The sequence below is a fragment of the Odontomachus brunneus genome, unplaced genomic scaffold (assembly GCF_010583005.1).
Source record: "Odontomachus brunneus isolate Ranch 3 - 2012 unplaced genomic scaffold, Obru_v1 Obru_scaffold_022, whole genome shotgun sequence".
NCBI lineage: Eukaryota > Metazoa > Arthropoda > Insecta > Hymenoptera > Formicidae > Odontomachus > Odontomachus brunneus.
In genome coordinates, this window is record NW_022639472.1 from 1,354,992 (window position 1) to 1,381,261 (window position 26,270).

At 39.0% G+C, this 26,270-nt stretch overlaps 2 protein-coding genes across 2 annotated transcripts in view; one reads left to right on the forward strand and one right to left on the reverse strand.

The window, feature by feature from the left end:
• Positions 1–3,507: 3,507 nt before the first annotated feature.
• Positions 3,508–26,270, reverse strand: part of LOC116842212 — a 34,206-nt gene continuing 11,443 nt past the window's right edge. Inside the window, exons 2-4 of the mRNA XM_032811073.1 lie at positions 11,100–11,363; positions 10,400–10,654; positions 3,508–9,375 (exon numbers count right to left, since the gene is read on the reverse strand). Coding sequence (XP_032666964.1) covers positions 9,253–9,375; positions 10,400–10,654; positions 11,100–11,306 — 585 coding nt within the window. The 5' untranslated portion in view covers positions 11,307–11,363 and the 3' untranslated portion in view covers positions 3,508–9,252. The remainder of the gene's footprint in view (positions 9,376–10,399; positions 10,655–11,099; positions 11,364–26,270) is intronic.
• LOC116842211 overlaps positions 20,375–26,270 on the forward strand; it is a 119,163-nt gene continuing 113,267 nt past the window's right edge. The window contains exons 1-2 of the mRNA XM_032811072.1: positions 20,375–20,454; positions 20,803–20,841. The gene's annotated coding sequence lies outside the window, so the exon portion shown is untranslated. The remainder of the gene's footprint in view (positions 20,455–20,802; positions 20,842–26,270) is intronic.

The following is a 26,270-nucleotide window of genomic DNA, read 5'->3' on the forward strand; positions in this document are numbered from 1 at the left end:
TATATATATATATATATATATATATATATATATATATATATATCAGGTAAATTATCAATTCTATCATTTCTATAGTAATTTACATTATTTTCAGCATAGTCCAGCTTTAAAAAATATTATAAAAAGAAATGTAATTTCCACGTAATTTTTACTACAATAACAATGATTGTAATCACTTGAATGTTTTTTATATTATACAATAGAGTAGAGAGAGATCGTGAAATTTATTCTCTATAATAATTTATATTACAATTTCCTTATGGTTTAGTTTTACAAAAGACATATGAAAAAAAGATGTAAAAATTTTTAATGCAATTTTTACTATAATATTTTGTACTTTTACTTCGCACTCATTCATTAAACGAGTTCTTGAATCAGCGAATCCCTATTTTTTTGTTCTAGATATAGAAAGAGTCCTGACTGCAAGTCGTTTGGGTGAGTGTAGACACAAAAAGAAATTTTCAGGTGATGGGTTTACGGGATAATATCGTTAATATCTTCGAATGAAAATCTCATCTCGGGTTAGGCCTTGTTTATTGGTGCTGTTTGTTAGAGTACATCGAGTTTTACAGTCAATATTCTCTATACAACGACTTTCTGCCGCATTACACATTTTCTCTATATATCGTACGTACACGAATAGATATTTTATGTATACACACATCGACTAGATTGTGGAGTGTCTTCCCTTCTCCGTTTCCGATCGAAATTGATTTAACGCCAGAACCGTTCCAATTCGCGAAGAACCCAAGTCGTTGCTCACCAAGCGGGAAGCGCATCTGCGGCAGCAAATTGCGCTGCAAACCAATTGACATTTTGGCCAACCTCGCCGATCCTTCCCGTGGATCTGGATTACAAAATAAGGCTAATTGCCAGGGATTTATGCTACACCAAGAGAAATTATCCGATAAAAAATTAACAAATGGATATTTCCCATCGAATTCCGATTAATTTTTATATCAAATTAGGATATCCGATTAAATTTGATCGGATACTTCCGATAATGGCATTTAATCATCATAATGGTAATCATAATAGTATTTCATCAGATAAACCGATCAAAAAATTATGAATCGATATTTCTCATCGAATGTTTTCTGATCGGATACAAAAAATTGATATTTTTTTCGGAATTGATATTAATATTTTAATCGGAAATATTCGTTTATTAATTTCTTATCGGACAATTTCTCTTAGTGTAATGTACGCGACATATATGGATCGCGTTTACCTTGTCGTTTTTAATGACATTCTGGTCTATCATATCATGGCTCGATCGCCAAATTTACAGAGCTATGGTCCGATGTCGCGAACGATGCATACGAATTTCTCCCCGAGATCTCAGATCTATACTGATTTGTAAACACTATCTCTGTCGAACGCGGCGGTCGGATATCGGCGACGATTAAATATTTGTCTTACGTTCGTCAGACTCGTTATCTGACGCTTCGGGATATTTACAGGCAAACGAAGTACTGAGAATAACGGAGAGACAGTAAGTCGCCCTCGAGCGCGACTGTAGATATCTCGATAGTAGCACGATACATCTCCGTGCTCGGAGATAGGGATGCGTGTAAAAGAAAGTGGCATTCGGTTGATTTCCATCAAGGGAAGCTGCACCACGTGTCGGCCGAATAATCCGCAGATGAGAGACTTTATTCTGGCTACATAGCGAATGTTAAATACGCCTTTCCAATTCCAAGTTGCGTTTCTCTTACACGAACATCAACATTGTTTCAGCTGGAGAACTAGACAGGCATATTTAACATTTGATACGCGTTAGGTGATCGGTCATGTATCTTTTCCTCTGGCATGAACACTTATGAAAAGTTTCACGTGAAAAGAGTACGGCTAAGTGCTTATAGATATTTTGGTTCTTTCTCAAAAACTTTACATATTCCAATTAATGATACGTCAATTGGAAGTTTATGTTAAGTAAAATAAAAATATAAAGATTTTATTCTTGTAGTCGTATAATTTTATATATATAATTTTTTTAGCTACTATATTAATTGCTTGTTAAGATTACAATTTTTTGAATCGTTTAACTCTCGAACCACTAGGAAAACAACATTAAGATTTTATATTCTTGATATCCATTCGTTCTTCTTCAAATCGATGTATCACTTATTGGAATATTTAAAATTCTACGAAATTTCACGGAAAAGGAATAAAACTTGGTCGTGCTCTTTTCATATTTCCATTAGTCACGTTCAGCGGAAAAAGCCCTTTGCGCTGCGCTGCCAGCAGCTTTGAAACTGTTCGTAAGATTTTCTGTTGAACGACACTGAGCGACTTACGCTCTCTCAGCATGTTTACCAAGCGATTCAGCATAGCGAAAGTGCGCTAGGAAAAATATCGACTGTTCAGTAAATTAAGTTGGAAAAGCGCAAATCGCTAGTATCGTTGAGAAGAAAATCTTACAGTCGCAAAGCCGCTTCCAGCGCTTTTTCTGCTGAACGCAGCCATTGTTCGGGAAGTTATATAATCGTTAAAGACTCGAGTTCACGTGAAACTTTTCACTTTTCACGTTTCTTAGGAAACAGTTACATGATCGCCACTCAGAATAGGGCTCGAGGTCTGCGCACGTCATTCTCAGTTCTTCGCGAAACTAACGCTAATCGCATCTTCGCTCTTTTGTGCCTTCGGATTATACGTGTAGGAGATAGAGACAATCCCTTCCTCTACGGGACGTTGAAAAATAATTCGTTAAGTAACGACTCGATTAGTGTTCCCGAGCCAGAGGAGTAGTCAGCGATCCTTCGATACCTCTGTCGCGATATTATGACTTATATTGTCCGATAATATTATATTACATATCTTGATCAGTGTCTTGCATTTTTGTTATGAAGGGTCCTTATTCAGTAAATCGGCTCCGCTGATTACGAATGTAACCACAGAAACTATTCATCATGTCGAGTTTCCGACAAAAACGCGGGTTTAAATCCCCAAAAATGTGTTTTTGGCTATTTTTATAAATTGTTAACGTATAAACTAAATGTGCCAACTTCGAGAAAGCCTGAAATTGAAGCTTGAATCTTTATTTTTATTTTAAAAAGTCGGAAACTTTTCGTAAAAGTCACCCTCATAGGAGAATGAAGTATTACCATAAAATACAACAAAATAGCTAAATTATTACTCACACTCAACAAATTTCTGGGTAAATTTTTGTTTGAGATAGGTTCAGAAAATAATAAGATTGTAGGAAAAAAATACCTTATTTATACATATCGCACATACCACCTTTGAAGGAGTTGAAATTGAACAAATAACTTAGAACTAAATTTAAAAAATTGTGTATCCTGCAGAATGGATCTTTGACTACATTTTTGTTATAAAAAAGTACAATGGTCCTTAATAGAGGAGTTTTTGTGGTCATGAATATCCAAAAATTTGTTGGATATGAGATAATTTATTTTGTTATATAAATTTATGACATTGACTTCATCCTCCTGTGAGGGTGGCTTCTACGAAATTGCACTTTGAGTTTCCGACTTTTTAAAGTGACGAAGGTTCAAGCCTCAATTTCAGACTAAAGTTACTAGCATGTCTAATTCATGCGTTAGGAATTTGTGAAAATGATCAGAAACGTATTTTTAAGGAGATTTAAATCCCTTTTTTCTCGGGAACTTGACGTGATGGACAGTTTTCGTGGTCATATTCAATACATCTGATTTACTAAAGAACGACCCTTCTCATAATATAGTGTAATTTCGTCCGATAATAATCGGAAGCACCGATTGTAACGCTAAACAGTGGCTCTTCGCGTCGTTTCCTCCACGGGGTTCTAATCGACCCACTAATATATATTCTTCTCGCGTTTCATACCGCATATATTCTCTGTCTATTATCGTTTAGCTTGTCTCTGTATCGTACATACATACATACGTACACACACATATACGGACATACACACGCATGTATAAACTATAAACGAGCAAACGAACAGCGTGCAATAACATACGAATGTCAGTGACGTTCGCGTCGTAATTTCCCGAACGGATAAATCGCTGTCGATCGTTCGCGTCTGCATCGGAAAGTTGTCCGCGCGAGCAAAGTACAATATATTCCCGTCCCTAGAACGAGTGTTCTATGTAAAAATGGTATTAGGGCGATCTGTCCGGTATAAATGAACAATTAAAATCTGTAAATAAACACTCAAGCACCAAACAACGAACTACATTGAGAAAAAAACAATTGGATCGACAAAATTGGCGATCACTTCAAAATATTACATTGTCGGACAAATCACACGTTAGTGCAACAAGTTGCGTTAATATAGTTATCAACCAAATCGCAATCATTGAGTCAACTCAAGAGATAACTTTGATTGAGATAACTCATCACAGTAAATATATAATTTGTTCAGTCGACTAAATGTTTGCTTGAGCGAATTTTTCTCATTAACTCAACTACTTTTTCATATAAACACGGTTTTTAAGAATACAATCAAGTGAGAGAAGGAAGGCAAATTAGAGCCAGTCACGGTTGTTAGACCGAATATTCAACTTTAACTTTATAAAATAATAGGGAAAGATAATAGGGGAGACCAGAACTAGATGCTCTATATTGTAGGATCTTGGAGTTACAATTTCTCAGACAACTAATTGTTGTGACTGATTGTACAGACGTGATGGAAACATCCTTATTCTATTTGTTAATGCCCGCTACAATCTTGTTAACTGTATATTTTGTTTCGGAATAACCAAATACGCGAATATATAGCAACATAGCTATTTTATCCTAGTACTGGGTTCAGTTGTTTAGTAGCGCAGGCTATTAATAGAAAATTTTGAAGCGGTTGAAAATTTACTTTGCTATTACCAAAAAATTAGTTTTTTTTTCTATTTCTTAGCTGTAATATTATTCCGATTTTAATGGAACTAAGGGAAAAATATTTGTTCTAAAAAGACTATTTTGCGATTTTATAACCACTATTCCTCTCAAGATAAATGCTGAAAAAAAGATATGAGCAATATGGCTCTGAGATCATATAGTTCCGGTCTCCTCTAATGTGTGACAGTGTCAACGTATGTGCAATCTTTCACGTCAGACTGACCGCATATATATCAGAAAATTATTAATATTAATTACTCCTTAAGCCAATATTTGAACAGGCGAAGCCAGCTTCCCTGGTTAAAATGACGTCTAATAACACTTTACTTAAACTCTTTTTTGCACAAAGAAGAGTTTCGAAACAAAATAAGAAAAGTGTTATTAAACATTTGATACTCTTTCTTACTTTTTTATTTCCGCTAGGGTTATCTTTCCGCAACGCACTTCTTATATAATTACATAGTCTGTGAGTTACTCTAGTCACTTACTTGAACTATAAAGTGCGCCACATAAAGTAAAAGCACCAATACTTGGACATGTACCTGATCCTAAACATTCTTATCGTTTTGGTCTTTAAATATAGATATTTAAACTTTCAACATAAAATATATATACAAGTATCAAGTATATACATACATTCTATGTTAAAAGTTTAAATATTCATACTTAAATGCCGAAACAATAAGAATGTTCAGAATTAGGAATTGGCATTTTACCTTACCTTAATACTATAATAGACACTAAATCATTCATTCACTGGGCGAATATTTAATTACTAGACAGATCGCCCTAGTGACGGATCAACGTCGTATCAACGAGGGCGGAAAACTAGAATAAAAGACGCTCCGCGCCGGAAGTGCGCTTTCGAAAAATCCGTAGCCGCGAGCCGTGCGCGATGCACAATTGACGTCACGAGGGGAAAATATATCGGAATATAAAACACATGTCGTTGAAAGAGTGACCGTCGTTAATCGAAGTACAAGAGTAACGGGGACGTTCTATATAAAAAGAAGCGCGGCGAAGACCGCGCATAGTTGTTCCCCTGCTCTCCGGGAAATACAGAACAAACAGTTCGTCGTAAAGGCTCGTAAAGTATTAGGCAGGTACTGTATTATGTTTCGCTAAGATACTTCGCTCGTTGTCCGCGTGGAATCACTTCGGATTCGCAGGATTAATGTCGCCTCGTGGCGCGCGCGGGCTCGACGTTATCTTTTCACCTACATTACTTTCATGTGTTTCATGAGTTGCGTGAGTTTCGACGCGTCCCCTCAAGCGCGCGTGCTTCGCGGAAAATCGCTACTTTTATTATTTCTTTTAAATAATCGTCAATTGCTTAACTACGTACGGCTGTAAGATACGTGTAGCAGGAGATCTTCGAGCTCTCACTCTCTTAAAGTGAATCAGTAAAAGGAATATTTCAGAGGATACTCACTGATTTTCAGTGAAAACACTGCCACTTTACTGCTCCGTCTTATATCTCACTGATTCTAATTAAGGAGTGTCAAGAAGTGGAGGAGAGTAAGATTTCACTCCAAAATCAGCAGTACACAAACTCGTTATGTGCTGAATCCAACTTTTTCTGCGTTCATGGTGAGGGAATTAGCGACTTCAATGCGATTTGCGTGCACTCAAAAAAATGTTTTGCTAGTCCACGTAGAATTCTAAGTGTCACAGTTAAGATTGATCGTTGTTCTTCGTATCTGCTAAAAAAATTGTCTGTGGTACGTAGAATTCACAGCAGCAGCATTCTAGCAGTGTAAATTCTGCTAGTAAATTTAGGTAGACGTGAGAATTATACACTCGTTTGTCTTCCATTGCTAGTCTTCTTTATCTACCACATTCACTTTTATAACAATTCTGATTGACCTTAATCTGAATGGACGCCACAGAGAGAGGCTTTCTTGCTAAATTTCACAAACAGTTCAGATAGAAATTTTGTCTCTGTCATCCATATTGATTAAATACAGTATATTTATATGATATCGCAAGGTTTGCTAGTCGCTTATCTATTTTAGCAAATTTTTTATATCTGGATAATTTCCGCTGTAATTGCAAGACCACTTTTTTGAGTGTGCACTCTGTATTTGCAAACTGCATCAATAATAGAAGAAACGGTTGCTGCACAGAGAAAGAAGTTTGGTTGTACTAACATGAAGTTTGCTTGTAATGAACGAACCAATGTGTTTTAGTGGAAGGAAACGGAATTTTTATTCTTTGAATCAAATTTAAACCGTAAGGACCCCGCTGAAATTCTGTGTCGTTCGACTACAGCGCGTTGATTTGCTCAAACTTCACGTAGGCCTAATCAAGTCTTTTCCTCTGTGTACTATTGACCGGTTCTTTCAGTGAAATTTTGTTGATTGCGGCAATATACTTGTAACTGAACCACCCGTGCGGCATTTTCAAACCACAAGTGTAGCATTTCAGTGAAGGATACACTGATTGTACTTTAGAGAGCATACCTCGTGGAGGACACCCTCCACGAGGAAAGAGCGGATTTCCTTTCCGCGCGAACAACGCGGTCCATCTCCTCCCGATACATCGTGAATGATGTGAAAAATGGCGCACCGCGATATCCGTCGCTCCTTCAACACTCAAGTTTCGCCGCGTTAGAGCGTGCTCGCGTTAGAAAAAACTCGATATGTGCGTAACGCATGTAATATATCAAACAAGAGCTCCGCGATGACTACTACAAAGTTCGACAAGTAGGCTTGGCACGTGCCGTTCTTGGCGACTAACTTTGCGACGGAGAACGTCATCGGAACAGGCCGGACTGTTACACATGTGTCGACTTTCTGTATCGTTCGATGCAGATGTACGCCCAACATCATGTTGGAAATAATTGGAAAAAGTGCCTACGTAACTGCCGTTGCGTATCGGTGACGTAACACGTGACTCATCGAGAACATTCACTCAGAAGAATGTTTTGCTGGACCAATTCGAATTCTAAATGCCACAGCTGAAATGTATCGCTGTTTTTCGTTGTCCACCAAAAAATTGTCCGTGATACGTGGGATTCGCAGTAGCAGTAGCGTTCTGGCGATATTTACAGAAAAATTCAGGTCCCGTTATCAATTTTTAATAAGCAGTACGACCGGACCTTCATCTGGATGAACGTCATACATAGAGACCTCCTTGCTAAATTAGACAAATAGTCCACCCATAAATTCCGCCTCTGTCATCTATGTTGATTAAATGCGACACATACGCGACATAGCAGTATTTGCTAGTCATTTATCTATCTCAGGGAATACGTCTCTTGTATCTAGATAATTTTTCTCTATCCAAGACCATTTTTCTGAGTGTTGTCAAGTTCCCGGTTGCACAGCACACAATTGCGCTACGCTTTACGCACCTACACGATAGAAATTAACGCGGACGATTTTGCAATTGAAATTAATCGCCAGCGCGTTTCGCACGACAACGTTTTGAAGCGCGACAGTAACAAAGCGACAAACCGAGGCGTCTTATTCGCTCTATCACGTTCACTCATTCTCTCTCTCTCATCACTCTGCCATAAAATTCCAATTCTAACGGGCGCGATGCAATTGATAGTAATAAAGCCGACACGCCGACGCGATGACCGGCGGGTTCTCATTAGTCATGTGTCAAATCAAACGCCGGTCGCGGGCGACGATGAATTCGCGCGAGGAGTGTCGTGAGAGTAATGTCGCGGGGTCGTCGGGAATATCGAAAATACTTTACAGGCCGATCGGCGCAACGTCGATTGGCTCTTCGCAACATCGTGATACGATGTAACGCGTAACAATCACGCGCGTTGCATCGAGCGCTAGGATGACAAATCGACAGGGAGCGCGAGTAGGCGTACACACGCGAACTCCGGGATACATTTGATTGATTTAAATAGGTAACGTCGCGATAGAGACTTCTCCGCCGCGTCTCCTCCGTGTCTCTCGCGAGAGCTACGGAAATCGACAATCTCGACAAATGCGGGAGAATACGTCCGGTGTATTGTGTCTGTATCGCGACGTTCCGTTTGTCGTGCCTCCTTTGCTGTCGCTGCACTTCCGCTAAGCTGAATGCGCGACTTCCGTGCACGAGAATTCGCGAAAGAAAGCACGGCTCTCGGTTGCTTTTCCGCACGACACAGGAAGCTCGTGTCTTATTCACATCGCGCGCGATGTAGCTTCCTACGTCGTCCTACGTTGACGTGAAACGAGCGCGCAGATGTCTCCTTATCTTTGCTGGCTCTCTTCCTTATGTGTGCAACACGCATCATGTACTCTTATATATTAGCAGAATATATAGATGCATATAACGCGCGCGACGCGCGCTCTCTCGCCGAGGCTGACTCGCCACGCTTGCTCAGGCGTCGACTCCTCGTCTTGTGCGTGTAATAATCAGGTAGACGTCTTGCCCGTCGGGAGAAGCGGTACCAGTGCGGAAGCGACGTTCTTACAGAAGGGCACAGGCGGTACCGTGCATCACCTCGGAGATGAACATCGGTGTTCCGGCGCTGAGGCCGCCGTCGCCTTTCTCTTGCTCGTCCTTCTCGTAATCGCAGTCGAAGTAATGGCTCTGCGGCAGAACGTAATTTTTACGATGAAATTCTCAACATTCGCGCGCGTCTCGCATCTCGCGCTTTCATTCTCGAACGAAAGCTCTTGTTGTCACCGCAATCGTAGTACGGAAAAACATAATTGTAGTGCGTTTAATTAGAGAGCCGTTAGTTTTTTTTTTAATCACTTGGCAACATCGTGGCAAACAAAATCTCGAGTTTAAATGAGGCATTTTATTCTCGACAATATTATTCTTTTCTATCTTTTCAATTTTATTGTGTTAACTTTGCTGGGAAATATAGACACACTGAGAGAAAAAAATTTCTAAGAAATTAAAAATATTCGGTGGATACTAATAACATATTTAGAGTTATACCAAAATATTTTTCAGATAAAAAATATACATTCTTTTAAAATTCTAGCTTTTTATGGAAGCAATTGTTTGTTTGATTCAAATAAAAGAATTTAGACTTATTTCCATATATTAGTATCGATAATAATATCGATATTTATATATTCCTATCGATAATAATATATATTTTATATATTATTATCGACTATTATTTCGAATATTGCAAAACGGTATAGAACTTTTATGTTCATCTTCATCCGCTCTACGTTCCCCGTGAATGTTGTGGAAACGCGAATCTGGGACACTGTATATTTTTATTTAAAAAATATTTTATATTTAAAACTTTTTAAAATATTATGAAAATTATATTATTTTTAAAAATATTTTTTTAATATAAATATTTTTAAAATATTATGAAAATATAAATATTATAAAACAAATATATAATATAAAATATTAACTTTATATTATTGATTATATTATTAATTATATGTATATTAATGGTATGAGAGGAAATGTACACTCTTTCCTAAAATTGCGCGTTGCTTTTCATGAAAGAGACTAATTATGTATTATTTATTTTAATATTTATTAGTACGCACCGAATAAATATTGTTTATATATCTTAGATATTTTTTCTCTCACACTCTTCATAAAATTCTCTCCGACGCGATATTTCTCGCACACGTACCTGACAATCCAAGCACCTGCAGTGATCGCTCATTTTGCAAGTTATGCCCCACTGCTTCGCCATCGCCTTGTAGAATTCCTTGCTCGATTTGTGGAGTATCTTAGGTCCCTTGAGCGCTCTCCTGTCGCCGCCACCGTCGTCGCCGCCATCGCCACCCTCGGCGTTCCCTGCACTTTTTTCGTTATCGAGGACCTGCCTCTCCCTGGCTGCCTCCTTCGCCTCTCGTAACGCCACGGCCGACGATCCCATTCGTGTCTTTATCGTGTAACGTCGATACAAGACCGCTAGAGATCAGTCCATTACGAGCGCGGTGATGGAGGCACAGCGCGAATTGTCGCGCGATGGATCGCTCGCAATTCCAACGCGACTCACACGCCAGTAAGTGTGCGGATCATACGTTCGCCCGCATTACATTTTCCATCGACGAGATGTCGCGAACATTGACAACACTTGGAGAGCTCGGGGCGCGTACATTTCGCATTCATTTCGCGATATTAAACGGGCGTGTTGTCGCCGCGCGCGATCCATCGCCGAAGAAGAGGAACGATGACCGACAGCGCGTTTGATTCACGCGCGCGAATGTCAATGGTGTTATACTTTAACGTTGATTTTTTTTAAAGAGCAACATGCGACAATTCGCGTGTCGGCGCGCCCTTCATTAGCAAGTGAAATTCATGCACTCGAAGCACGGCGCACTCACCTCCTCGAGCACGTGCTCATACGAGGGCGGGGGCGAGCTGGGGATCGTCTGTTCATTCCTGATCGACAAACAGTTCTTGTCGGCCTTCGTGTCGTTCGCATCCGCGTACTCGTCCGACGGCAGGGACGATCGATCGACCTGCCGTAGCTGTTCCTCGGTTTCCACGCTGTTGCTGCGATTATCGCCGGAGCTCCGCGACTTCAGCATCTTGGAGAAGCGTAACTTGAACGGCGCCAGCTTGACGGATTTCTTCGTCGCGGTCGCCTGCGGGAAAGAAGGGAGAATTTGCGAGAGCCGGACATTGCGTTCGCTGGGCCCGCGGGACATACGCGCGGCTTGCGCGGGTGTATCCCCGCGGATGTAGGTGCACTCCGAGAGCGGGTCACGCAACTGCACCGGATGCATCTGTCGTTGACCCACTGACCGAGTTCGCGGGTATCGGCGGTCGACGTACCGCCACACTCTCCCGACTTGGCGCATTTGCGGCCGACTTTACAGACGCGAAGCTTACCCCGCCCTTAAGCCCCTTCCGCGAGGGAAAGGTCGGTGGAATCGAGGGCGAGCTCGAGGGATAATTCTGACGCGTCGCGTCACTCGATATCACCATTTCGATTCGATACGCCATGATAACGTCCGCCGTCTAGTCGCGCTAATCTTTTACGTATTCTTACGTGTCGGATGAAATGCGCAGTTACCGGTAACGTGTTTTTATACGCGTTATTATACTGAATTTGCGTTATGAATGTACAGGGTGACGCCAAGTGTCCCACACTTCCTGTAGATTAGGTCAAATTGAAGAGATAAGTTCTTTACTATTTCGCAAACAATCACGTAGATTTTTTTAGTTATTAGTCAAAGAAGATTGACGAATAAACGCACGCGATATGTCAGATGAATTGTGATAGCAACGCCTAATATCATGTGATTATAGATTATGTCCAACTAAACAGTAAATTTCTTTACCATTTCGTAAACAACGTTGATTTTTGAGTTATTAATCAAAGAAGACTGGCGAATGACCGCACGCGATTATAGATGAGTTATGATAGCAACGCCTGCCATCACATCATTATAGATTAGATCTAATTGTGTGAACAAAAAATTCTCTACCATTTCGTAAACAACATCAAATTTTGGATTATTAATCAGAGAAGATTAGCAAATAATCGTGTGCGATAAGGTACTGATGTGCTTTTATTAATAACTAAAAATCTACGTGGTTGTTTGCAAAATGGTAGAAAATTTTTTTGTTCAGTTTGACCTAATGGACGATCTCACGACATATTTTTGTAATTAATAACTCACAATTTTACGTTATTGTTTGCAAAATGGTAGAGGAATTTTGTGTTCAGTTTGACTTAATTTACATATACACGAAATATGGGACACTTAGCGTCAGATATACTTTGTATATTTGGTACATATACAGGATGGCTTACAACCCTATGACAAGCCAAAAATTCTAAAAATATTTGTCGTAAAAAAGTTGTTGATGAGAAAGTTTCATGTATTCGAGATCTTTCTAACCATGGAAACAAAAATTCGCTCCCGCTCTCCCTTAAAGGGGAGAGGAAGTTAACTTTATCTGGAACATTTTTTTGAAAAATGCTTCTATCAAAAGTTATAAACATTTAAACTTTAAAGTATAATGCATTCAAACTAATGTGATAAATTTTAAATTAAATAAAAGACTTGTAGTTTTTCTGTTTTTTGCTTTATTAAAAGTAAAACTTATTACATTTTATTTAATTTATGGAGGGGCAGGAATGAATTTTTGTTTACATAATTAAAAAAATCCCTCGAATACATGAAATTGTCTCATGAACAATTTTTTGATACGACAAATATTTTTAGAGTTTTTGGATTGTCACAGTTTACGTGGGCTATTCTCTCTCTCTCTCTCTCTCTCTCTCTCTCTCTCTCTCTTTCTATATATATATATATATATATATATATATATATATATATATATAGTACATATGTGTATATATTTCATGAATATATTTAGAAAGGTGTTTACGTTTATTCGGCACTCTAATCTGTATATTGATCACACTTAGGAAGGGTCGCAATTAATTAATAAAATCTCGTTATCGAGTATGATGGATGGACGAAGGATAATAAGATTTATAGTTTTTGACGTTATGAGGTAAACAAAGAAGATTGGAGCTACGCCGATCTGCGCCGCGATGTCGGTTCACTAGAAGTAGTCAATAAAATCCGTGCCAAATCACCTGGTCCTTTGACCGCGAGCACATAGAATGCGCCCTTTCTAAAGTCAAACATCATGTTAAGTATATCATAACATTCTGTCGCCGTGATGGCGGAAAACAACGATGATAAAGTATCGATATCTGCCGATAAGAACAAATCAGAGCCCTGACGATGAGCGGAACTCCCCACAGCGTCGTGCAGTTAGTGAAATTAAATTGCGAGAGGTCAAATTGCGAAGGGACGAAAAGCGGCATCCTCTATATTTCAACGGAACCATCATTTGAAAGTTACCGGGCGAATGTCTGTGGCATAACGTTGGAGAAATTTTCGATTCGAGGGAATATTGACTTGTAATCGAACAAAAAGAATCTGCGGTTGAACGGTGGTACGGGGTTGATCCGGGACACTTCGAATAGTTCTCTGACTATCCAACGCGGTATCCTTCTGAAAGGTGCATCGGAGTGTTCGCGGCGTCCAAGTTGCGCCTCCGGAGTCGTGCAGTTGACGAAGTCGGGAGCAGACGCGGTGGCGGGTTTTCCGATACGTACTCGCAAGTGGAACAGACCCGTCTGAGGTCAGACGCCGCAACGCGAAGCCGTAAACGGCAGCTGTCGTTTGGATTTGACGGCGAGCGCTGAAAATTACGACAGTTCGGACAATGCCGTTGTATTCTCCTTCGCCGCCATTTTCTACGAGGTAGAATTATGCTCCTCAGAATCATCCTTCTCTGCTATGCTCTCTCTCTCTCTCTCTCTTTCTTTCGAAAACATAGGACTAGAATTATAGTATTTAGTGCTGTTACGGTGAAGATAGTGTGGAGAGTATTGCGTAAACAAAGAACATAACGAATTTGGAAGTACTCGAGGACTTTAACAAGATTTGAAGCAACTAGATAGATCGATAGCATTACGCCAGCCCTTCGCACCCTTTGACCTTAACTTCCGTAATTTCAACGAGAGATTAGCAATCCAACTTGACTCTTCTATTAACGATAAAAAAAGAAAAGAAACTAAAAATGATACTGAATATGATAAAAAGAGTCAGGAAACTCGTTTACAAGACATACTCGACGACGTATAATTAATTTCGAAGAGTTCCCATTGGCGTAAGGTGTTATGTGTCTAATTGAATTCTCGGAAGTTCGTCGTGCGCGTAAATAAAACACGGCAAATACGCGCGAAAGTTAAATTGCGCGGGCGAACGTGAAGACGAAATATTCTACTTGGTTGACGAAATCAGCGTTCTCGGCAGACAAGACGGACGGATAAGGCGGTGTCTTATCGCACAAATGAAACAGGCGACAAAGTAGGTTGCATCGGTCGCCGGGGTCGCGGCGAGGACCCACGCGCCTTCCATCCACCCCCTAGAACTGGACGGCGTGTCAGTGGCCTGAGCTAGTAGCAACGCACTCCCATCCTGGGCCAACACCCCTCGCCCTAGTTTCGCTCTCGCTCGGTCTCTCATCCACCCCCGCGCGCGCGACGCTTTCATTCCGTGGGTGTAACCCACGCGAACCCTTCTCTCTGTTCCACGATCTCTCGCTGCCCTACGCTGTATCTACTCTGTGTCGCGTCCGTCATCCTGATCCTCGTTGCATTTGCGCCCGCTTCTTCTTTTTCTTCTTCCATTATGGTCTGTCCGCGTGTTTACGTTCCACTGTCGGGCAATCGCGTCGAGCTCATTCGGTTCGTGTCGATTCCGTTTGTCTGTAGGCGTACCGTAAATCCGCTCGTATTTTCTCGCGCAGCTCGCGTCCAAATTGCGAGAGGAACACCTACGTTCCACCCAGCTGGTGGTTTATTCTCCAACTCATCGAATTACGTCTCGTAATTTAAATACAGGGAGAAAACAAAGCCAAGGATCGATCGCGACGAAGATTAATAACTGATAAAGTTGCTGAATATAGGAGGATTTCACAGTATGGGAAATTCAAGAGTTACTACAAATTTTTGACTTAACACATTCGTTTTTAAATATTCAAAGGTCGTGACTCTTGATTATTCAAATTGCAATATTTAAACTGTACTCTTTCAGGAGCTATAAGATAGCGAGCATAGTACTTCCATCATTATTCACGTTTTATGATTATGTTACCACTAATAATGTCACGATTATGCGTAACACGTGAATAACCGCAATTATAAACATAAACAAAACATCAAGCTGTCCAAGTGCTGTCACAGCTGCTTGACATCGTTTTCTCAAATAATCAACAGTCGTGATCCTTGACTATCTAGAAATGAATGCGTTGGGTCGAAAATTCTTAATAACTATCTAACTCTCGATTAGAGCACACATGATTAGGGAATAGCAAGGCATATATGCAATCTTGTGTACTTACAGATACATCATCATTTAGGCTCGTCTGTTGACGACCTGTGTATCACAAGCAGGTGCGTAATCGTTAAGGGCGAAGCGTAAATACAGTGTGTGTAGGCTGCTCCCGAAGTACAAGCCATATGCGTTCACGAGGAAGACGTGAGACGTTTGAAAAATTGCACGGAACCAGGCGCGTTGCACGATCCCATCGGGGCTTTTTTGGCGCGGCAACGAATGCCGGAGTCTTATGAATATTCCATCAATCGTGCGTAAATCGAAGAATAATTTACGTAGGTAATCATTGTTCGTTTACACCGAGGTGATTAATCGATGTCGCGTCGCAACCGTGGCGTACTTAGTACGAGGCCGCGTAGACGAGAGAGGATTTATCCCTCGACTCTCTCCCCCCAAACCCTCCGCGCGTCCCTGTCCATTCTCTCCGTTGAACGACGAGAGATGTCTCGTGGTTGTTTTGGAACCCTCGGGATCTCTCTCATCCATGATTCTCGGTCAGGCCGCTCGTGGAAGCAGGAAGGAGCGTTTGCCGTCGGAAAGGGTTGTCGAGAGCAACCGAGTAAACGCGAATCGTTAATGTAATGACGCTCATAACTCCGTGCCTTCATTGTTGATTAAGTAAGCGTAAGTAAGAATGAGGCCCTGTGTAATTTTACATGTTTCACGTGCACCTTTGCTCGGCTGTCTGCACGTAGCGCCACAGTAAATGTATGTAGAGTCGCGGACAATAAAGCTGACTGGTTTCAATTTCGCGCGATTTAGTTCCTGAGTACGTTCTTAACTAGAAGTGAGATGAGAAGGAAACTGAGTCGCGTGAAGTTGAAACCAGTCAACCTTATTGTTCGCGACTGTACATCATTCATTGATGTCCAAACATTCCTTAGATCGAGAGTTACACGATTTTGGGCCTTTTGTGTGTACGAATAATATTGAAACCATTACAGTTAAAAAGGCCATTATAACTAGAGCTATTTATGCGATTTTAATCTCAAGCGTTACGTTGCCGAAGCGTTGTAAGCGTTAAGGTTGAAAATCATGTAACTTTTAATCCCGGGAATATCCAGACATCGATGTCGTCGTGTGTATATTGAGGAAGAAAAGCAGTTGAATCCACAAAATCGGCAATTACCCGATTTTTCGTTCAATCAGACTGAACGAAAAATTCTTTATCATTTTTAACATAGATTTTTAGAGATTAATTAGAGAAGATTTGTATATTATTGCGCAGAATTATGTAAAAATTTTCTTTTATTAATAAAAATCTATTATTTGCAAAATGATAGAGGGCTTTTTTGCTCAATTTGACCTAATATATAAGCACACAACAGCACATATCGCCACTATAGTTCATCTACCATATCGCGCGTTATTATTCACTAATCTTCTTTATTTATATCTCGACTATTATTGCGAATATCGCAAAACGGTATAGGACTTTTGTGTTCATTTCAATCCGTTCTACGTTCTCACAGAAATTGCGGAGAACAGTCTGGGACACTCTGTATAATTCATTCAATCGACTAAAACGAATTTTCTTCGTTCTAGCAAAATCTTATTGATTCAACCACTTTTTTTCTCAGTGTAACAATATATTAGATTGCTCGATAAATTTACAGGGATTTTACAAAAAAACTCAAAGCCGACAAAGCCTCATGCTCAGGTGCAACTTTATTTTTCTCGTTTCCTCGTTGATAATCCTCTGCCGTTGTGAGGAGGAAACGGTCGATACATTATTGAACAAAATTACCCAGCCCAGCTATAAAGCATCGGCTTCGAAACTCTCTGAAAAATCCCTACGGAAACAACCCAGTGTAACGTTCGAGAAACGTTTTAGCATTCTTGGTTGTTATTGAACGAGTACGAATTTTAAGATTTTACAAACACAATAACGTCTAGAAAGAAAGACGAGAGAATATTGGGGATTCCAATTAAATTAAGTGAAATTAAATTATACAAGATGCGAGGCGAAATTGAATTCGTAATGTAATAAAATCTAAGTGCCTTTAATTCACCCTGCGCTCAATTTATTCCTTTCTCCTCGCAATTTACGTGTGAGCGTCTCGTACCTTAACGACACATCATTCGTATTCGTTTCAATACTATTTCGGTAGGATGCCAGAAATAGAAAAGAGTTAACGCGAAGTCGGCGAGAGAGCAAGAGAGCAAGAGAGCGAAAGTGTGTGTGTGTGTGTGTGTGTGTGTGTGTGTGAGAGAGAGAGAGAAAAAAGAGAGAGAGCATGCCCCGAGAGCGACCGAATTGCAGTTTTCAGCGCGGGTCGTATTTTGTAAGGGATAATTGTATCGCCAACGGCAATGGAATGCCAGTGACACCGGGGATTGCAAAATTTCCAGTGGATTCGGGTCAGCCCGGTGTTCCACGTTCGACGGCGCGTTAATGACAGTCGCGTACATGTGAAATATCACGCGCGAAATATCCCCGAATTTCGAGCCGGTCGACATCGATCGCGATAATTAGCGTCCGCTGCTGTAATTTAACGTTATTCGTAAGATCCGATACGAACGGCGATTCATATATCGAGGTATATACAAGCCTTCAGACTGACGTATGGCCATAATTAAACGCATTCCTCCTGCGGCGATTTTCTACGAAATACGGATTTGCTCGGAGATAATGCGATCGATAATGAATCGATTAAAAATACGCTGAGAGATAAAAGTCTAAACTAACAACTATTTTAAACTCAATTAAACAAAAAATTATTTAGCTGATTAATAATCAAGTTCACTGTTCGTAAAAATGGCCAAATTTGCCCCAGTATTATTTTGTTTTGCATGCTCCTTAATTTAAAAATTTTTATGCTAATGAGAGTCATAGCGCAGGGAATTTTTGATGCGTAATATACAGCGTGCTGCATTTAAATTGGGAATCCTGAATATATAAAAAATAAAAAAAATGTTTTAGACAAAAGTTGTAGGGTTTTAAGGGGATGCCGGACATGAAAACTTTATCGACATAACATTGACTTTTTTCTGCAAAGTTAACGTCTTGTTGCTTGCACAGAATTACAAACGCTTTTACACAACAAAAATGCATGCAAAAATAAATTGGAGCATTGCTCAATATGTTACGAAAACAAAAAAATATGATTAAATTTAAATTTTGAGCTGTTAATAGTGTAATATTTGTATAATACAAACATTCTGCAGATTGTACATACCGAAACTGTGGATGTTCCAATTAGAAAAATTTCAAAGATCACTACTACACTTTCAGAATTTAGTTTCGGTGCCAAAAAAGATACGAAAAGTTTGCAGAAAAGTTTATGATTACATGCGGTTAGGTTTTCTGTAACAAAGTAGAGCGAAAAATTAATTCACAGATATTTTTCGGGATGGCACCGTACTTTTATCACATTTTTCACAACGTCCGAATATTCAGAGTGTATATATACATTCATATATATATATATAATTTCCTCAGAGACCACGCAATTGTTTATCACAACGACGATAATGTCTGAACAAAGACGAAGAAATCGTAAAGAAATAGTCGTAACGGCACGCCCAAGTTGCTTTCCTATGCGTCATAGCAATAATTAAATAAAAACCGAATAAATTAAATAATAATCGAATAAAGAAGTAATAATACTAATAATACGAATATTAAATGATAATAATAATAATATTTGTTCGACAATCGTGTGATAATATCTATGAGTGGATAATAACGAAATAATGATGATCGAATAATCGATAATAACAATACCTGGGCAACGGCTCTAACAAAAACTCTAGGCTCCACAAAGGCTAAGTAAACGTATCGTTGTAACGGCTCGTGCCGCTAACTGAGCGCTTGGGGGAATGCGGCTGGGTCTTGTAAACACGCGTGCGCGAGCACGTGCTCGAGCGTCATTACATTCTCAACCGTTGAGACGAGCATATCGGAAGCTGCCGCGTTATTTTCTACATTATTTCGTGCCGATTTTTAATACCGCGCTTTGACTTCGCGACAACTGAGACGATAATTAAGAAAAATTAAGACGTGTACTCCTCACGTGAGCAGGTGTTGCGAGCTTTACTGCGGCAGGTAATTATCGCGTTTTTTTTACTTCTTAACTTGTTAGATAGAGAAACGTCGCGATCGAATTCCTCAATGCCGATCAAATATTATCATCATTCATTTATTATTCGAATATTATTACGTCTTTATTCGGTTGTCATTTAATTATTTTTATTGCGTATTACGAAGCAACTCGAGCGTGCCGTTACGACGATTTTCTTACCTCGTCTTGCTATCGTGTGTAATTAATTGGTACTACTGGATATTATCATACGGTTGTCGATCAGATATTAATATCATCATCCATTAATTAATCGGGTATTATTACTTATTTATTCAGTTATGATTTAATTATTTCTTATTGCGCATTGGGAAGGAACTCGAGGGTGCCATTACGACAATTTCTTTTCCTTGTTTTTGCTGTCGCGTGTAACTAATTAATACTAAATTATTAAATTAAATTAAATTTCTATCATAGAGATCCAATAAAGCAGACGCAGTCTCTATGGGATGCAATGCCTGGAGGATGCCGCGCCGGAGGATTCGGCTCGGGCCTGTCTGAGTCGGCTCGAAGGTGAGCTATTGGTACTTATAATTAGAAACTAATTGGTAGTTATAATTAGAAACTCAACAAAACTGAAAATTTTTGAGTTCCTCAATGGCTCCATTGTCGTGTGTAAATTAAATCTGCTTTCTGTTGCAGAGACGAAGCAGACGACCAGCCGACTCTTAGAGTCGCTGTTGCGCTGGAGGACCTGGCTCGGGCCGAGCGGGGTTAGCTCGAAGGTGAGCTTCATTAATTAGCTTTTGTAATTAGAAATCTGACAAGATTAATAGTTCTCTTGCTCGAAATCGAGGTAGTTTGAATCGAATTAAAGATCGCGTTAAATCATAATTACACGCGGGAAGAATTTTTTTTGATTAACATCATCACTTGAAAAATTTTGATTTGTTCTGATTAAGACATTTATTTGCAACGTCGAGAAAAATGGAACATTCCAAGTGTGAATGTATTTCGAAAATTCTTTCAGCGTGAAAAATATCGTATTTATTTTTTTAATCCTTGAAACTTCTTCACTCAAATCGTCATCAATGCACGAATCTAATCGGCGAAATGGCATTTTTCTGTTCCAGAAACGAAAGCAGAATGTGGCTACCCTGATCAGCGGTTTGGTGAGTCAAAACAAGAAATATATTGATAATAGAAAGACAAAAAGTCTTTCGATATAATGCATGTTTATCGAATCAATGCGATTTACTTTGTTGTAGTTGTAGTATGTGTACGTGCCGTCCAGTAAAAATTACACACTACTCGAAACAATTGGAAAATCGCTTTTTCAAATAATAATATTAGTAATGATGCATATTTTACATAAATGTGGTAAATAAATTTTCAAATATTTTTTTCCCAATGTACATGTATTTATTAATTGATTAACTTAGATTATTGATTGGTCGATGATTTTTGTCAGAGGAAATTTTGATTAATCAAACACTATCTGGTAGATGCTTAAAATATTGAGTATACGCTCTGAACATTCAAAATTTTGTAAAATTATTCAGTTTTATTGAATGTGATTTTCCAGATGTTTCGAGCAGTGCGCCAACGCGCAAAGAGATTGCGCCAACGCGCAAAGGGATTGCGCTACAGAGATTGTGCCACAGAAAATGCGCAATCACATCACCCGCGTGATCTTCCGCCGGTCGTTCATTTTCTCACTTTTCTTTCTCGCGTGAGCTTGAATTGCGATTGCATTTCATAAAGTAGAGTTCGTGCTTCGTTATTAAGTAAAATTCGATATCGTGCAGCACCTACGCGAAGCGATCTAACGTGATTATATGAACTGCTCGCAAAATTAATTTTACGATTGTCGGAAAATTTTCAGGTTTCAATTTTTCACTTAGAGTTAGATTTTCCCAACGCGGGACACAATAGAAACAATGCTAGCGAGCGTTGATCCTCGCGAAAAACGCGATGTACACAAGTCAAACATGCGAGCAGTTGTTGATTTACTTGCGCAACGCGCGACAAATTTCATCAAAGACAGACGTCTCACGCGGTAATATTCTTTTCGTGTGAATTTTGAATATACTTCAATACTTTTGATTTAGTTGCATTTCGAGTAAAGCTACATTTTGGATTTTGAACAGAATCTTTACTATCTCTATCGTCACAATTTTCATAGTTTTTGATTTTTTATTCACGCTCGCATTCACGATTATTAATTTGATAGATTTACGAATTTTATCGGATCGTATTTGCGAAAGAGTCGCAAGCTAACTTCGCAGAAATATTGCGGAGTTGTTATCCGCAAAAGTATTGCGGAATTGTCTTCGCAAAAATATTGCGGAGCTGTTATCCGCAAAAATATTACGGAGCTGTATTGCAGCCTACTACGCTGCTCCATCGAAACGTTACATTAGGGATATTCCGTGTCGTACGTGAGAATCTCGCACAGATTACTTCGCCCTCATGTCGGAAGATTTTGTGAAATCGGCCTTCGATTCGCGTCGCGTGTTCCCTTCGCTCGCGGATCCCGTTTTCTTCGTAAGCGATTCGCGTTGCCCGTGTATCAAAGCGATACACTACAACTCGATCAGACTGTTGCTGAATTCGACGCACATAGTCGTCGCTTATCCGAAAGGCCGACATATCCTCGAAAACGCAGTTCGCGATATTTCAATTCGTAATTCGGAGTGTATTCTTCAAGAGAGATTTTTCGTGAAACCTCCGTTAGATTATCGCGATCGGGAGTGAATTACAGGCGACGTGGGACGCGAGGATTATTGCAGTGTCAGATGCAGCGACAGGATGGCTGATGGATCCTGGACACCGTGGGACGACGCGCAATGGTGAGCGCTCAATTTAGACGCTCATATAGTAGACACAAAGCGTCACTTACGTAGATTGCATGCACGTAGACGTAAATCGCATTGGGTCCGATGGGAAGTAAAGTATGAATTGGAATTTGCAATTCGCCGGAGTTATATTAGAATGATCCAACCAAAGAATTTAGCTCTGAGATTTTCGCAATAGTTCAACGAGTCAAGCATTTCCATTTTTTTTAAGAGTACTAACTAGATTAATTCTTAGAAAAATATGCAAAAGACACGACTGGTAAAAAAACTGTTTCTTAATTCATTTCAAGCATCTATAAGGCTTGAATTTTTTTTTGTTTGGATTAAAAAGATGTTAATGGAATATCCATTGATAAAAGCTTATAATTTTTTTAATTGGATCATTCTTGCATAACAAGGGCCAATTGAAATTTTGACTCGGCAGGCTTCCTTTTCGTCGGATTATTTCTTAATGATACATTAAACTGATATATTTCAACGTCATACTTATGTGCTCTGTTATGTATGCTTTTTTATGCTCTATATATGTTTTGTATATACCGTATATATGCTCTATATATAATGTTTGATTAATATACTTTATAACTTGTTATGTCGCATTATATACGACATTGTATCTCTTCGGAGATATTTTCTTATACATACGCGTTTGTTGTTGACAAGACGACAAATTAAATTTCGACAAATTAAGAATAACAAATTAAATTATTAAACCGAGACTCGAATCGATGTTTCGATTACCCGCTAAATTATTAAGCCAAGATTCAGACCCGAGTGTTTTGAGATTCCGCTAAACAATTAAGCCGAGATTCGGAATTGATATGTTTTGAGGCTTCACTAAATTATTAAGCCGAGATTCAACCGAAGTGTTTTGTGTTTCCTCTAAATTATTAAGTCGAGTTTCGAGCCGAAATGTTTTGAGGCTTCGTTAATTTATTAAGCTGAGTTAGTTAAGCTGCGAATAATTTCTTAAAGTTTCTTAAAGAAATATTCGCGTTTGCAAAGGTGTATTTTCGAAAATGACGTTAAGTGTGCTTATTTCGCTCTGTGTCGTCTTTTGAGTGACAATGTGTGTTAGTGTCACTCTGTCCTCTCAGTAACACGCCCAGAATCTTGAAAATTATTTCTCAATATTACAAAGTTGCACCCATAACGTTACATACATCGTAGAATTATATTTGCATTCTCGCGCATACGCAGTGGTACCTGTCTTGCGCATGGGCCGAAAGTCAGTTATGTTACTGCAGGTTAGAGGTCATGTAGTGTTAGCATAAAGAGCACATTCTTAGATAATTTTTCACTTTTAAAGCAATTTTCGCGGTTCCTAATATTCAATTTTGAAAAAGTCGTCAAATGTGATATTATTACGTTTGCATCGTCTCCTGGTTGACAATGTAGTGTCACTCTACTCCCTCGGTAGCATCCCCCAGAGTCATGAAAATAATTTGCCGATACCACAGAGTCGCGCCCATAACGTTAGATCCATCGTAGCAATATATTCGGATTCTTGCGCATGTGCAGTGGTACCTATCCTGCGCATGTGCCGCAAGTCGGTCTTTTTTTCTTCCTTGATTTGGTGACATCGTCATCGTACCTTTAGCCTTCCCCGAGGTTATTTGCGACTATTTTGCACCCGAAAGTCGGTCATGTTACTGTAGGTTAGGTCATATATTGTTAGTATGTAGAGCACATTCTATGGTAATTTTTCAGTCTTTTAAAGTAGTAAGATAAAAAAGTAATAAGATAAAAATACTAAGATAAAAAAATTGTCGAGAAGTAAATATGTTCAAAGATATTTTACATTTTATTCTGATACTTTTCAGTACAAGGTATGAAATATCTTATAAAATATTCATTTTTCGACCACCTCACCTAAATATTTTTGTACGTAAAATGACGGATAAAATCGATTATTGTAAAGAAACAGATATCTTTAATAAAATTTTGTTAGATTTATTGATACAAAATTTAATATTACCGATCGATTTCTTGTGCCATTTTGCGTACAAAAGTATTAAAGTGATATCAGAAAATGAATGTTTTACGAGATTTTGTACTGGAAAATACTAGAATAAAATATAAAATATTTCAGAAAGCATTCACTCTTTTCGATAATTTTATCCCAATACTTTTACACGCAGAATGATTCTGGAAATCGATTTATGTTAAAAAAAAATTATGATTTAATTAAGAAAATTCAAACTGGTCTTAAAAAGACCTTAACGCAACCATCACAAACTCAAGCCAATAGCACTATTATACATCCCGCTTGGAACTCTATCTTTTCGTCGAAAACATTTTTTTTTTTATTTTGTGTATAGGAGTCTTAATTTAAATGTCACATCCTGTATATTTTGACATTTTTTGTCTTAGTGTGCTTAGGAGTCTTAATTTAAATGCCACATCCTGTATATTTTTACATTTTTTGTCTTTCAAGAGGTATCTCTCACAACTACCAAGTGACACATGTCCTTTTAGCTATCTTTGTAGTTGTATCATTTCATTAGGTTCCGAGGCTGAATCATCATAAGTTTTCATTTTATATCATTATCATCAGAATAGTTTAATGTGTTCTCATCGCAGTAAAATAGTGTATTATTTAACATGTATATATATTCCATTTGTTTTTTGCTCACTTTTATTTCTAATCTTGTTTGCTATTCTTTATAGGATTTAATATTGTCAAATACTTTATTTCCTCCAATCTTTTTTCTCTGTACTTTTTTGTAACCTCACTCATTGTTCGCGTAATGTTAAGCTCTTTTTCAATAATAGAATACGTCCCAATAATAAATACGTTCCAAATTGATTCATGATGGACATTACATAATACGTGCATATTATAAAACTGAATTAATATTGCTCATACTACATCTTGGAAGAGATCGGTCTACATATTATACAGTGCAAGTTTCGATCACTAAATAAAACTCTATCAGATTTTTGTCGAACTTCTGCGCAGTATTCTTGCGACTAATAAGAATAATACATTAATAATAGACAATGGCTAGATGAATGTTAACGTGAACTGCATACATTTCTACCAGAGTAATTGCATAATCATTTCTGTTCGTCGCGTTCTACAGCAACGCACAACGGCTTTTCTGTTTTACAGCCATCTCACACGGTTCTCTAAAATATCCGCTGTTCTCTGTACTCACATATTCACACACGCGTATTCACGCCGCAAATATCACGAACTGCTCTGAAACAATCGGTCGTCTGGCATGACATTGCCAGACGTTGTTACGCCATTGCTCGCCACATCATTTACCTGTGTCTCGCGCCATCGACGCGGAACACACTTTATCGGGTTATTGAAACTTTTCGCGTCTCCGGACCGTTGGCGTTCGAGAACACATCGACACAATGCATTAACGAACGAGAACGAACGTACGAAGGAGCGAGCGAACGAACACGTGCGACTACATACTACATCGCAGTCGCGCGTGGTCGATTGCGCGTGCATCACGAACAACGCGCTTCGAATATGTCCACGATTCTGTCGCGCTTGATAACGAAGTGCGAGAGTTTTGTTTCCCTCGTTTCCTATTTAAATTCATTAACAGGCAACGTCCCGCTTCTAAGTTGATAAATTGTTCGGCGTAAGAAGCACGAAAGACGCGCTATCCCTGCTCATTAGCGTACGTTATAATTACGCATTATCATCAATTATAAGTTCGTCTAACTGTAAGTTTCTTGCGAGAAGGATGGAGCAGAAGGGAAGGTAAAGGGGGGGGGGG